Genomic DNA, 15,202 nt, shown 5'->3' on the forward strand with positions numbered 1-15,202 from the left:
AAACCCACGTTGGACTCTGTGGTGGTGCGGAGCCTGCTTGGGATTCTCTCTCCTACTCTCTGCCCCTCCACCACTCATGCCCCACCCCAAAATAAATAAATAAACTTCAAATACATACATACATACATACATACGCACATATATATATATATATATATATATATATACACATACATACATACATACTAAGCATGCAACTACTGCACAGTTCAGCAACTACACTATTGGGGATTAATCTTGGAGAAATGAAGATTTACGTCCACACAGAAACCTGTACATAAATGTTTAAAGCAGATTTATTCATATTATCTAAATACTGGAAATAACCCAAATATCCTTCAGCCAGCTGTGCTCTATCCACACCACGGCAACTCAGCAATAAGAAACTGTATGTGTGGAACTACCTACGGAGAAATATGCCAAGAGAAAAAAACTGATCCCCAAAAGTTATGTACTGTATGTTTCCATTTATAAAACATTTTTGAGATGAGAAAATACAGAAATGGAGAACAGATGAGCAACTGCCAGAGGTTGAGGAAATTGTGAGTCAACAGGGAAGTGGGGGCGGCTAAGTGTCAGCGTATCCTGGTGGCCATATTGTACCATCAGGGAAAACTCGGTGAAGCACATGGGACCTGTTTGTACTATTGTTTTTACAACTGTATGGGAATCTATAATTATCTCAAATAACACGTTTACTTTTTTTTAAACCTGCAGCAAACATTGTAAATGGAGAACATTTAGTTTCATTTCTTTTAACAATAATGCTCTTTGTCACTGCTACTATTTAACATAGCCCCAGAGGTCCTGGTCAATCCTGTGAAAAAGAAAACTAAGAGTTTCAGGATTTGACAAGATACTCTCAGAGTTTGCTGAGGATACTATTATCTACCTGGAAAAAGGAAAGAGAGTAACAACAACAAACAAACCGCTGAAACCAGCAAGAGAATCCCATATAGGACCAAACTGCAAAAAGTGATTAACTTCTAATATTTGTAAATTACATAGATGATAAGGTGTTAATATCCAGAATATATAAAGAATTCCTACAACTCAACAGCAACAACATATAAGACCACGCAGAAAAATGATTCAAAAATGGGTAAATGATGTGAATAGGTATTTCTCTGACAGTGATATGCAAATGGCTGACAAGCATATAGAAAGGTGTTTGACATCACTAATCATTAGAGAAATGCAAATCAAAACCCAATGAAATATCACTTCACAGCCATTAGGTTAGCTACTATTAAAAAGAAAAAAAAACAGGCACCTGAACAGATATTTTTACACCCATGTTCATAGCAGCATGATTCACAATAGCCAAGAGGTGGAAACAACCAAGTGTCCATTGACTTGTAAATGCATAAACAAGATGTGGGATATCTATACAATGGAATATTATCTGGCCTTAAAAAGGGAAGGAAATCCCATCACTTGCTATAACATAGATGAACTTTAAGGACACTATGCTAAGTCTTTAAATAAGCCAGTCACAAAAAGACAACCATTGTATGATTGCACTTAGGTGAAGTATCTAAAGTAGTCAAATTCATAGAAACAGAAAGTAGTATGGTGGTAACAAGGGCCACGAGAGAGGTTGAGAAGTACAGTTTTGCATAATGAGAAAGTTTAGGAGATTTGCTGCACAGCAATGTGAATGCACCTCTCACTACTGAAATGTACACTTCAAAATGGCTAAGATGGCAAATTTTATGTTATTTTTTACCGCACTTTTTAAAATGTTGGTTACACTTCTCTACACCAGAAATAACGGATTTGAAAATAAAATTACAATAAGATAACAAATCTTAATTACAACAAAGTCTATAAAATGTCAGAATTAACTGGGCATACACGGGACCACTATGAAAAAGTGTATTTTAGAAAGCATAATGCAGATGCCTGGGTAACTCAGTCAGTTGAGTATCCTACTCCTGATTTTGGCTCAGGTCTTGATCTAAGGGTCATGGTATTGATCGCCATGTTGAGCTCTGCCCTGGGCATGAATCCTGCTTAAGATTCTTTCTCTCTCGGGGCACCTGGGTGGCTCAGTCTGCTAAGCATCCGATCTCAGCTCAGGTCATGATCTCAGGGTTTGTGAGTTTGAGCCCCGCCTCGGGCTCTGTGCTGACAGCTAGCTCAGAGCCTGGAACCTGCTTCAGATTCTGTGTCTCCTTCTCTCTCTGCCCCTCCCCCTCTTGTACTCTGTCTCTCTGTCTCTCAAAAATAAAACAAAACGTAAAAAAAGTGTTTTTAATATCATTAAAAAAAGATTCTTTCTCTCCCTCTGCCCCTCTCTCCTGCTCGCACTCTCTCCAAAACAAAACCAACCAAACAAAAAAACTGACAGTAAAATATGTCTGAAAAACTAAAGATCCCCAAAGAGTTACATAAGCCGTGCACAAGGGTAGGGAAGACTAGAAATGAATATTCTCTCAGGTCTCTGAGCAGGAAATTACGGTCTTCTCTTATGACTAAGGGCTGGTCCCTGCCCAAGACCAGAGGAAGCCCAAGCTTTGCATCTGCCCACCCCCACCCCCACCCCCACCACACTACCACAACTTTGGCTTCTTTCCTTCATATTGTAAATGTGCCAAGTGCCCTATATTTCTCCTGCAAGCACATTTCTCCTGCCCAGTGTCTGTCCTGAATGCTGTGCAGGCTCCCAAGCTCCATAGCTTCCCCGTACTCTGAGCCTTGCCCTGAGACCAGGGGGAGGAGGACAGTGAGGTTAGAGTTGTCACTCCATTGGCTTCCTGGGAGTAGGTCCAAGGTCACCTTGGACTCTCTATGTCCCTTGACTGAAGGGCACTGTTGCCAGCAAGGTAGCGACACTGTAGGGCTTGCTCTCCCTCTGAACTCTGATGACTCCTTCAGTCCCTTGCCTCTTTGGACCTCGGGTTAGTGACACCTCATGGGCTGCTACCTCAGGTGACACTGTACTAGCCTCCACCCACCTCTTTGTAAATACTTCCTTGTACATAGATTCTCATCAACTATCTTATTTTGAATGTACCATCTGTTTTCTCTTGAGGCCCTAGGACAATGAAAGTCATTTCTTCATTGCTTGCCTCTGACCAGTCTGGCCTTGAGCTCCTGAAAACCTCATTTACAATGGAAAATTGGGAGAAGGGTCAGGAGAGTAGGTGAGTCCCATGTCTGGGACCATCTTTTAGGTTTTGGAGCCTTTTCATTCTCTGCAGCCCATGGGGATTGGCCTGGAGAAAATAATTTTCCTAAATAAACATTGAAATTAAACACCAATCTTCTTCTGTTTTTTCACGTGAATATGTGCAGGAGTAAGGAAACAAAGACAAGCTGGAGCACAGGAGCATGCTGTCGTGGGGGGCGGGGGGCACTGAGGACACACCCTCCCATTGCATACTTGGGTTTCATTCCCATCGTCTTTATTCCTTTTAATCTGAGTATAGTTGCACACAATGTTACATTTGTTTCAAGTATGTAACACAGTGATTCAACTTCTCTAGGAGTGATACTGTACTCACCACAAGTGTAGCTACCATCCATCGCCACACAGCGCTATCACAGTACCATTGACTATATTCCTTAACTGTGCCGTTTATTCCTGTGGTTCATTGATTACAGAACAGGAAGGTTGTGTCTCCCACTCCCCTTCATTCATTTTGCCCATCTCTCTGTCCCCTCACCTCTGGCAATCATCAGTTTTCTCTCTTGGGGTTTTCTAATGTTTATTTATTTTGAGAGGGAGGAAAAACGCATGAGCAGGGAGGGAGCAGACAGAGAAGAAGAGAGAGAATCCCAAGCAGGTTTCATGCTCACAGGTCTCGAACTTATGAACTGTGAGATCATGATCTGACCTGAAATTGAGATTCACTTAACTAACTGAATCACCCAGGCAGCCCCAATCTGTTCCTTTGTGTTTACAGGTCTGATTCTGCTTTTTGTGTGTTCTTTCATTTGTTGAGGGTTTTTTTAGATTCCACATTATGATTGAAATCATATCAAAAGAAGAACCTCAAACTTGAGGTCAACATGGTTCCCTAAAGTATTGATATCTGCCCCAAGGGTTGAAGGGACTCCCTGCGTGGTGCGTGCCCTCACGACCAGAGATCCAGCTCCATTATGAGTACACGGTTGGACTAGATGACCTTTAATGTCAATTCCAGCTGCAAGTTCTGCTTTTAAAATGGACACAGCATTGAAGGGAGAGAACCATCTGTTGTACCACTTGGATTAGATATAACGCAACAGTGCAACTCCCTCTCTCTCTCTCTCTCTCACACACACACACACACACACACACACCTTTCAGCATTTGATTATGTTGAACATCCTACTCTCCTTACACAGTCTGGGAGCTGGCCCACTGTTACCCCAGTTTTACTTTCCATCCAGGCACCCCTATATAAGGACAGGTAGTTCCTCTCTTTTCTCCCTAATCTGGTGTCCTGGATCCGAGGAGACCTACAGGGCACTTTTTCCTACTCCTCGTCAGAAAAAGACAGCCTTGCCTATAAAACAAAACCATACAAATTTAGGGGAGATAGAAGCCACCAGAAGGAGAATTTCCAGAAGGGGACTAGAAGCCTTCAGTTAGCTGACTCTCTCCTTCCTTCCATTGGGGGTCCTGTCACTTTGACCCCCTCTGCTGGGACAGACCCAAACCCTTTGGATGCACAGCTTCTTCAAAATCAGCCTGGCATTGACATGACCCAGAGCCCCACCCCCAGACCAGACCAGCATTTCAAAAGGAATTTGCTTTGTCAAGCAAACAAGAACAAAAACACTGAACGGAAAAATGAAAATGAAACAATACAAGACTTTAAATAGCAAGTTTTTAAAGAAAGTCAAGTAGCAGTGCCTTGGCTCAGTCAGTTAAGCCTTCGACTTCAGCTCAGGTCATGGTCTTTGGGTTTGTGAGTTCAAGCCCCACATTGGGCTCTGCACTGACAGCTCAAAGCCTGGAGCCTGCTTCAGATTCTGTGCCTCTCTCTCTCTGCCCCTCCCCCACTCATGCTCTGTCTTCTCTCAAAAATAAACAAAAAAATTTTTAATTAAAAAATAAAGCCAAGTAGAGGAAAGAGATTATTTAGATGATACATACATATTTGTTAAATATACACATTTGTTAAATGCTATATATAAATGCAAAAAAATAACAGATTTTTTTTTTTTTTTGCATTTATAAACTCCTTCCAAGACAAATGTCCTGATCTCAAGGATCCTTCTGGGGAAAGTGTGAATGTGGAGGGGATCCATTCATTGGTCCTGAGGCACCTACTTTGGACATCAAGTCTGTAAAAACAGTGCTTCACCCCTTCTTCTGCAGGCTCCCATCAGTGTAGAAACAGTCCAGAGATGAAGGGTTCGAGTCCCCATGACCACCTCTCACACACACACACACACACACACACACACACACACACACACACATTCATGGATAGCAGCCCAGAGTAATGTAGGCTGTCTTCTGCCTCTTCCCCCAGCTCATCAGATTCTGATCTTATGTATTGATACATAGACACTCACATGCACACGTGCACCCATAACCCCTTGTTCTCCTACCACAACATTCTCTTAGGCTCAGCTGCTTCAGTACTCACCTTCCCATCTGGTTTTGTTTCCCTGACCGCAGTATCCAACTCTAATTCCCAAAACAATTCCACTGCCCAGTTTTCTCTGTCCAGCAGGTGGCGCCCTTCGCTGGAAACAAACTGCTCCTCTCTTTCACAGTGTGAAACCTGCACCTCAGTAGTGGAAGTCCCTTGGGTTTGAGGTAGAAGGAAATGAAAGTGTGGCTCTGAAGAGTGGTGTGCTCACCAGCATGAGGATCCTCAATAAAGCAAACTGTGGGAGACCAACCCACACACCGCAGCCGAAAGGTCCCAAGTAGGGGGTTGGTGTCGGCGAAAATATCTCTAGAAAAGAAGATGAACAAGACAGACAAGACAGACAAGACAGACAAGACAGACAAGACAGACAAGACAGACGAGCATGGATGGTGGTTGGTAGAAGTCACGTTTATTAAGATAGCCAGGGTCTTATATACCATGGGTGATTATATCATTTCTTTAAGGATTACGTAGTTCAAGGTCCCTGAAGTAAAGACATGCTCTGGGGAAGATTATTCTTATCAGTAAGTAATAGGTTTAAGTCATTGCAAAAAGAAGAATCCCCTAATAATCGTCTGGTTTTAAACATATGATAAGCCTGAAGAATTCTATGAGGAGATGTACATTCCTTAAGGCCCTTCATTAGTTATTCAAGGGTGGGATGCTTATCCTTAAGCAAATCTTTTGGGAGAGGATTATGTTCACTCCCAACAGCAGACAAAGAGCCAGAAAATAAAGTAAGGGAAGGTCACTGACTGACCCAAGTTGATTCAAAGCCTAAAAGTATATGCCTCTTTGCAAAGCAATGAGAAAATCATAGGATGAACAGAAGCCATGTGAGCGGCCCAAGAGGCCAAATATTGTTTGAGGGTTATTATTGCCTACTGGGCCCCAACAGCAAACTACTTACTTTCAACTAAGGTAGACAAACAAAATTTGTTCTTTGATCTTAGACACCCTATTTAACCTCTGAATCTTGCTTTCTTCACCTGTGACATAGAAGGAGACAATCTTTTCCTTCTAGGGCTATTGTGAGAAGTGAAGGAGAAAACCACAAAGCACTTAGCCCAGCACCTAGGTCATGACAAGCACTTGAGCTATGGGCCTTCTCTGCTTAGGGTATGGAAGAAATAACTGCCCAGAACCCCCATCTGGAGTTAAGCTCTGCCCTCTGAGTCCTATCTGAGGATCTGCATCAGGGCTGTGATGAGGATAAAATGAAATGATGCACGTAAAGCACTTGGTACAATGCCTGGGCCAGAAAGGTGAGTAACAGGTAATAACCAACATCACTACCAGGGGCTCAGCATGTGCCAGCAATGTTCTTAGCTGTCTGCAAGTATTAAGTCACTTAATCCTCCTAAGACCCCTTGTGAGGTCAGTCAACGTCAGCTCCCTGCCTTTCCCTTATTCTGTGACTCCATTCAGGCACAGTTTAATTTCTTCTTATGAATTAAGTATCAGAACACTGCCTCCCATTCTGTCGTGTCTAAAGAGAATAATTAGAAGGAGGCACTGACTCCTCCACTCAAGTAGGCGAGAATCACCCAGTCCATAACTGCTTGTGGTGCCTCCCCAGGGCCTCAGGAAAAAGCGCAGAAAAACGATATTTCCACCAAAGTTTATTCCTCAAGATGATCACCAATGACTCACTGCCCCTGTGGCAGAGTGTGGCCCCCACAAGGGCCTTTACCCTTCCTCCCCAGACTATATTCGCCCCAGAAGTATAGCCTTGGACGATACCTGGGTTACAGAATATTCCCAGGAACGAGTCCCCCAGCTCCCTAAGGCTTCCATGGGGTTGGCTGGGAAGCTCAAAGATCTGGATGGAGAAGACCTAGAATCCAAGAAAATGCGGAGGCTCTGAGGACGTTGAGGGGGTACAGCAGCATCACTAAGACTTTGAATCTCCTCCTCCCTTGGAGTGGAGGTTGTAGGACCCTGCCTCTAGGAGATGCGTTGACCTGCAGAAGAAATAAAAATACGATAATAAGTTTAAACCAACTTGACCCCATCGTCTGTCTCTATAACCATCCACGCCAGAGCCCTTAATACAATGATATTGAAAAATCTAGATCACCAAGGACTAATACTACAAAACCACTTTCGATTCATTTCCCCAAAGATGCTCCATTGGATAGAAGAAGGGGGCATAGGTGCTCCTCTTTCCTGCTCCCAATCCTGACGATGGCAGTTTTGGCAGTTTAAATTATGCTCTTGGCAACATGCTGGTGGAATCTCAGCCCAAAAGCTGATCCCTGTGAACTCTCACCCCTCCAGAGGACCAGTAGGCAAACAGACCAACAGAGATGTTACCTTCTGGATAACTGGACCCAGGGAGGAAAATGTAGCCTAGGAAAGGAAAATATCTGATTAGAGGTCAGTCTGTGGATAAAAGTATCTGGAGATACTCACGCCAAATGGGGTAGCGATGGGAGAACCAGTCACAGAGAGGGAGCAGAAATTGGGAGCAAGACCAGCAACAGGAAGTGGGGGGAGCACTCACCAGAGGATCTGGCTCTCCGCCAGCTGAACAGACCAAGAGAGAAAATGATGAGGCCCAGGCCCAGAGTCACCGCAGCCACTGAAACCTTCACTGTTTGCACTGGGGACAGCCCAGGTGCTGCAAAAATAGGAACTTACTAGAACCAGTCTGCTGCTCATTCCAGAGCAACATAATTTAGTGCGACCTCGACCTAGCAGGTTCAAAGGTGCTTTATCTCAATACCAGGGATCTAGCTCACAACAACCCACTCCAAAGGAAACGGACTTTCCTCAAAATCCCCATCCTGTAGCTCTCAACCCCTAGAGTAGCCCTGGGGGACTCCTGTCACCGGAGCTAGCACCCTGCCTACTCGGTCCTCTCTAACACAGCGGTGCCTCTCAAGGCCGCACCCCCAAAGGCCGTGTCGCCAAAGAATAAAGGTTCCTCAATGCCTTCTCCATTTACCCCATAGTGACAACGTTTGCTCCCTTACGTGCTCTACCTGAATATTTGTCTATTAAAATGTCTTTCCACCTTGCTTAACTCTCAGTGATCCCATTCCATGAGTTACCCGCATACTGATGTGTCTCCTCCTGCCCACATCCAGATTTCCGGAACCTGTCTTCATCCCACTTCATAGCTCCTACCTCCTGGAACCCATCACACTCTGAATTTTGTCCCACCCAGTTTCCTTCCCCATGCTAGAATGAACTTTCAATCCCCAAAGGAAATTCGGGTGCTCAGGTGTACCCAGGGGTCCCCCCTTTGCTCCTCACGCCCCTCTCAGCTGCCCAGCAAGACAGCACTCCCCCAAGGGGGAGCCCAGTCTCAACAGCCAATCTGGGAGCCTATCCCTGCCCCATCTCTTGCCCTTTGTCTACACCCTTCCTCTTCCTCTTCCTCTTCTTCGTCCTCATTTCTTCCTCTTCTCTTTCCCCAAATCTGTGTGCCAAATCTCTTGGTACCTTTAACTACTTCCAATCCTGGGCTTCAAACAGTGGTGACTGGTTCCTGCTCATTAGGCCCCAAGCGTGTAAACCAAAGTGCCAGCCAGTCAATGGCTTTTTCTTCCCTGTCAGAGCAGCCCAAATTCAGGACTGCCCCCAAACCATCAGAAAGTCCTCTTTCTCCTGAAACCTTTTTGATTTCCTCAATTCCCATTCCTGACTCGGCAACAGAATAGTTGAAATCTTAGGGTACTAAAATATTGTATCACAATTTGGGGTCCAACATGATTACCACATCCACATCCCCTTCGCAGGACAGTCACGCTGCTCCCTTCCCTGCTCAGACACTTGCGCCACAACATCAACCCCATGGCGACGGTTAAAGCCACTCTTTCCATTCCTGTCTGCCATTGCCCCCTCTCTGGCAGTCAATCCTCCACCAATTCCTCCAGATTCCCTTCTCATTCTCAGCATCTCCCTCCCTGTCCTATACCACGGACCCACCCACATGTCACTCCCTGTGCCAAAGTGTTGCTGCTCCTTTTTCAACCACCGGCTCCCAATAGCTGTCTGCTTCAGCCCTAATTCCTGTCACCCACCACGCACTTACTCCAGTCCTCACGGATGGGCTCAGGAGCCCCGATGTGCTCCACCACACAGGTGTAGGTGTCCCCGAAAGAGGGGGTTGTGGCTAAATGGGAGACGGTCTGGTACGTCCAGTCTCCATTGGGCTGAGCCGGCTTAGGGGCACTTCTGTGAGGGAGGACAGGCTGCCCATTCTTCCTCCACGAGATGGTCACATCAGCGGGATAGAAGCCCCACACGTAGCAGGCCAGCATCACGCGCTCCCTCGTGTTGAAAGGAGTGGCTTTGGCTACCTGCACGGTTGGCGGCCCTGCATCGGAAGAAAATGTGGTCGTGAAAGAGGGCCGCAGTCTGGCTTCTTCTCCAACCTGGTTTCTTTCCTCCTTCAATTCCTCAGGGTTTTGCCAACCTACTCTCCCCGCCCCCGCTCCCCACCACCACATACCCCTTTGCTCTTTCTCTTCTCCCGTTCCTTCACTGCCCCTTCCTTCCTTCCCTCCCCCAAAATTATGTTTGGTCACATTAAACAGAAGCCGGGTCTGAGCTGCATGCTGTCTCAGAAGTCGCCGTATCTATTTCAGCATATAAGCTAACGGTTTTTGAGAGTTGTAGGTTGGGGGTTGTAAAGGTAGGAAAAGACATCTGCCCTCAAATCTCATTTAACAAACTAAGTGGCTAAATTAAGCAACATATTTCCTTGGAGAGTTTAAGGAAACAAGCCTAACTCAGGTCTAATTCTCTTAAGTTTGAATTAGTCTAATCCAAATTAATGAGATTATTAATATTGCCATTCTCTCCTAGTTTATTGTCCTAGGCAACTCCCCTGCTTGCCTCCACTTTGGTGCTTTTCAAACAAAATCTTAAAGAAATATGCAAGAATCTGTGTTTAAATTCAGATTCCCTAGGTTGCATCCCCAGATATTTTCACTGAGAGGATGTGTGGTGGCACTCAAGGGCTTGTATTTGTAACAAGCACCTTCCCCGGGCAATTATGAAAAAAAAGTGGTCCAGAGATCACATCTTAAGACATATGACTCTCTCCTATGAAGATCTTCATATTTTCTTTTACCAATCTCAAGTCATTCTCAGTGCAAGGGCTTTGGGGGCAAGAAAGCATATCGATACCCCCTGGGAGGCTTTCTAAATATCCCCTGCCCAGGCCCATCCCACACCTAGAACGTCAGAGCCTAGCAGAAAGAGGCAGGGGCATTTTGGGGAAAGGCATTCTAGTTATGCTGACACCCTCCTGGCTGAACGTGGCTCTGCATCCTGAGACCCCCTGCACCAGAGGAAAGCATGCTCACTCTCCTCAGTAGCCCCCCACGGGCTCAGACATCACCTCCCCTTCTTTATCCCTGCTCCACCCCCATCAGCAACCCTTTAAGGTCAACACTCACTCTTTCTACATTTCAGCTCCACACATTTTCTGCTTCTTTCCTGCCCCAATCCCAAACCCCTTGCCTAACCGTGCTTCCTAAAATAGCCCTCTTATACCCCTCTCTTCTTACGTGTCCTGTGGGTCAGTGATCCCCAGAAGGACTGGGTATGTGCTGCACAGTCCTGGAGCCCATTAGACAAGCGCTGGAGCAGACTTTCCTGTCTGTTGAGGTAATCTGAGAGGTAATTGGCCAAGACATTCAGTACCCTAAATTCTTGAGGGGTCATTTTGGCCATTTGGGGATCCCAGCAGGTCAGCAAAACCTTGTTGAAGGTGACACAATACTCAAAATCCTTTGGAGTCCCATCATCATCCAACACACAGGTGCTTTCCACATGGGCTACAAAGCCACCGTCTGCAGGTGAAGAAAAGGGGGGCAGCTCAGAGACCTCTGCAGGGAGTCCAGACTCCAGTTACATCCAGGGAGAGGGGCGAAGCTTTCCCCGCCTCCGGCAGCATCTACAGACCAGGGTCCTGACTGGAGTGTCTGAGAACACCGAGTCAGGGAATAAATGGTAGTAGCAGAGAAAGTTCTAGCTGCAATTTCCTCTTTACGCGAGACTAAGTATGGGAACAGGAATTGCCCCAAATTATTTGCAAGTTTAAACGCAACAACTTACCCAGGACAAGACCTTCACTAAGGCAAACTATTGAGTGAGAAAAATGGTCAAGGGAAAGAGTCAGCTTTGTTGTATGCTGGACATATTATTAAATATTCCATATATAACTCCATATATATTATGAAGCACACACGTATTATGCCAGGCACTGCGCTAAGAGCTGAGGATACAGCAGGAAACAGGACAGATGTCGCCCTTGCCTCCCCTCCAGCAAGAGATACATATTACACAAATAATTTTACAGCTTAATTATATTAAAATTGTCATAAAGATACAAAAGTACAAAGTGCTATCAGAATAAATACCAGGGAGACAAACTAGTGTGGGGTGTCCAAATCCAGCTGAACCCCCTTGCCTCAAAGGAGCAGAGGAAAGGATGGTCCAAGGAAGGAATGTCCTTACCTGCTCTGGCGGAGCCCAGGCTGAGGCCCAGCAGCAATGGCAGGAGTGTGTTCATGCTCTGCTCTGGGAACACACCAGGAATTCAGTCCCCTGGACCAGTTCCTCCAGGGGCCCTGGGTCCTCACCTGCTCCAGAAGCCCCAGCCTGGATAGATGATCTCCAGACCCTGTGTAGAATACGGTATTGCCCCAGTTCCTTGATCCCCACTAAATTAGTGATTTGGAGCCACCCAGCCCCTAGATACTAAACCTGTTCCTACCAGCTCTTCTAAGTCAGAGTTCCAAACCAAGAGTTGTCAGATTGCTGAAGGAGGCGGGACAAATGTAGAGACAAATGGCTGAGTGCTTCAGCCTAGCATCATCAGTTACCAGGTAAATCTTATCCTGACCTAGGCTCGCAACAACTCCATCTCTTAACTCTCTGCCTGTGGGAAAGACCAGTCTGTAAGTGGATTTCCCTAGATCAGTGGAGAGAATAATCTCAATATTCCCAAAACATATGTAGCCTGGAGTGCCCATTGGCTTAACAGTTTCCTTTCAAAATCCTTCCAAAAGACTGACACTAGATAACTTCCCGTGTCCCTTAGAGGAAGGTTACTTAGATATTACAAAGCCTTGGCCTGTCCTGTCATGTGTAGGGAGGATGGAAGGCCCTTCTAGAGCAAGTGGCAGCGGCAGGGCCGCTGTGATGGAGGAAGCACAGGAGGAGTGCCGTGTTACCTGGCACCAGAGCGAGGCTGCGGTGCCACCTTAGAGGTCAGACACAGAGCCTGGAAAACCCCTCCCTGGGATCCCATTGCTTCTTTTGTTCTAGTCAGCAAAGCTTCCGCTCATGCTTTCTGCTTTTTGGAGCCGGGAAACCCTTCCTCCTCCGCTCCAAGCCATCTCCGGGCAGACCACGGGACAACTCCCCTTACACCCTGATAAACAGCTGGTGGTGGACCCGGTCCCAAAGCTCACCTGCCTCCCCCAGTCACAACTTCTCCTGTGTTTCTCCCACTGGTCCTGTCTGGCAGGTCCCTGCGTTATGAAGCCACTAGGAAAGTATGATAAAGCTTCCCTCCTCTTCTTCCCCTGGAAAAGGCAGATTTTAAATGGCAGTTCGTTCTCTTATCCCATTGTGAACTATACAATTGGTGGCTTTTTCCATCACAAATTTAAAACTCTAAATTAGCTTTTCTCTGCTCCCCGTGGGGCTTCAGGACTATGTCTTCTCACCTCTGTGTTTCGGCAAGCTCTTTGATTTACTAATGAGCTAAGTGAGAGAGGATTAGGAGACAGCCCCCCTGACACCACACTTATCTGTCAATATTTATGAAGAAAAAAGAAGCGTGTACCAAAAATAAATACAAAGATGAATATTAGAAACAAAAGACTTGTTTCATGTAACTAATTAAGGTTAACTGAGGTTCTGCCCATGGCTTCCCAGCCACCCCTCCCCTCAACCCCACCTTGATTGTAAGATGTTTCTATACTTGACCTCCTCTAATGGGCCATCAGGTGAACCGGAATGGGCAGAAAATGGGGCGGTGAGTCCAAAATTTGTTGATCTTCTACTTTGGAACAGATACTGTACTAGGCAGGCCCTTTCTGTGGTATCTCATATAATCTCAAAAGACCTGTTAAGTGTCCTCATTTCACCGTTTTGAAAACAGGTCCAAAGGTTCACATCCAAGGTCTAAAGGTGCACACACACACATACACACACACACACACACACACACACAAGTGTGCACATGCACACGTGAGCCTACCTGCACACTCGCTACTTCCTGGAGCTGATATGACCCACAGAAAGGTAGCTAGTGGTGGCCTTTGCTGAAAAAAGATAAAGGGAAGAGCCAATCTATCCACCCAAGTCTTAGCTTCCCTGTTCTCAGAATGCCTTCTGTTCTTAGAACCTGTCTCCTTGCTTTCTCTTTTGATGGTTTCAAAACTGTAAACTCTCTGCGCGCCTCCCCCCCTTACATCCTTCCCCTTCCCACTACATAGGCAGTGAGCCTAACCTTGTAGGCACCAGGCTGGGGATGCTCTTCAATGTCTGCAAACCCTGCCCTGGCACAGGAATGTGGTGGTGTGGTCCCGTGCCTGTGTGGGCGTGGCACCCAGGACGCTGAGGCCCCCACGGAGTTCCCTCTCCTGTCTGGGTCTCTGCTCTGGCAGCCAAAGGAGATGTGAAACCCTCTGTGAGGCAGCAGAAGGAAACGTAGAAGATTTCACTTCTCTGTTAATGAGAAAACTGAAGGTGCTTTTTAGAATGAAGCAGGACGGAAAGCCCAGAGACCTGTGCTCAGCAAAGCGGCTTCTTCCTTCCCCTCTCCTCCTAATTTCACAGACATAGTTGTGTCCCCCACCTCCCATCAACCCAAAAGAACATTTCAAGTGCCCTGTCCATTGTGACTGGATAACTCTTTCAGTAGCACCAGGACTGAAGGAGTAAGGGAGCCACACCCACATACCTACATGCTGTCCCTTTTCTTACTGCCACTGCCCAAGCCTGGATAGTGAGTCCTCTCCTGTTACCCTGCCTCTCCCTCTAGGCCGGCCACCATGCACCGCAAGTGGACTGACCGCAGTGTTTCCATGCAGACTATTACAGACAACACCCAGCTAGGAGATAGGGATTCAGCCCTCAAGTCATTTGGTTTTGGGTTAGTTAGGGAGTAGGAACAAATACCTGTAAAGAGTAGAATTTATGTTAAAGCAAGTAAGCAATAAGACCATTGTACTTCAAAGAGAAAAAAGGAATCACTGAAGGCATGGCAGACAGGGAGTCCTCCCCATTTGAGGGTTCCTGGAGGTGAGCACTGAATACTGGGCTGCAGTCATGTTCAGAAGAGCAAGGCAGTTAGCACCATAGTCCTGCCATATAACTCCACAAGCTTGACAATGATACGAGGTGCTATCGGGTGGTCTATCGGGAGCCCAACTAGGCTAAAACAAAAACAGGCCACAATAACATCGCTGGCCTTACACACTGGAGGAAGTCACAAATGTGGTCTCACGCTCTTCCTGAGAGTATGGCCATAATAATAAATCACTTCTAGGTACTTCCTTATGTTGCTCCCTGCAAACTCTCGGCTTCCTCTTCTGGACAGATGTTTTAACTCAAGCCTCAATTTTATAAAC

General features: G+C 46.1%; 1 protein-coding gene across 2 annotated transcripts; it reads right to left on the reverse strand.

Annotated features, from left to right (window-relative positions):
- Positions 1–7,199: 7,199 nt before the first annotated feature.
- LOC115296754 (HLA class II histocompatibility antigen, DM beta chain) lies at positions 7,200–12,365 on the reverse strand. Of its 2 annotated transcripts, XM_029945234.1 has the most exons (6): positions 12,075–12,364; positions 11,123–11,407; positions 9,640–9,924; positions 8,104–8,220; positions 7,914–7,949; positions 7,200–7,561 (listed from the first exon to the last, which is right to left on the reverse strand). In XM_029945234.1, exons 1-6 carry the CDS (start codon positions 12,127–12,129, stop codon positions 7,545–7,547), a joined length of 795 nt encoding a protein of 264 aa, XP_029801094.1. In that variant the 5' UTR covers positions 12,130–12,364; the 3' UTR covers positions 7,200–7,544. The 2 variants fall into 2 exon arrangements, with proteins under 2 accessions (XP_029801094.1, XP_029801095.1); XM_029945235.1 differs by lacking the exon at positions 8,104–8,220 and having other exon boundaries at positions 12,075–12,365.
- Between the last annotated feature and the right edge of the window lie 2,837 nt (positions 12,366–15,202).

The sequence above is a fragment of the Suricata suricatta genome, chromosome 7 (assembly GCF_006229205.1).
Source record: "Suricata suricatta isolate VVHF042 chromosome 7, meerkat_22Aug2017_6uvM2_HiC, whole genome shotgun sequence".
Taxonomy (NCBI): domain Eukaryota; kingdom Metazoa; phylum Chordata; class Mammalia; order Carnivora; family Herpestidae; genus Suricata; species Suricata suricatta.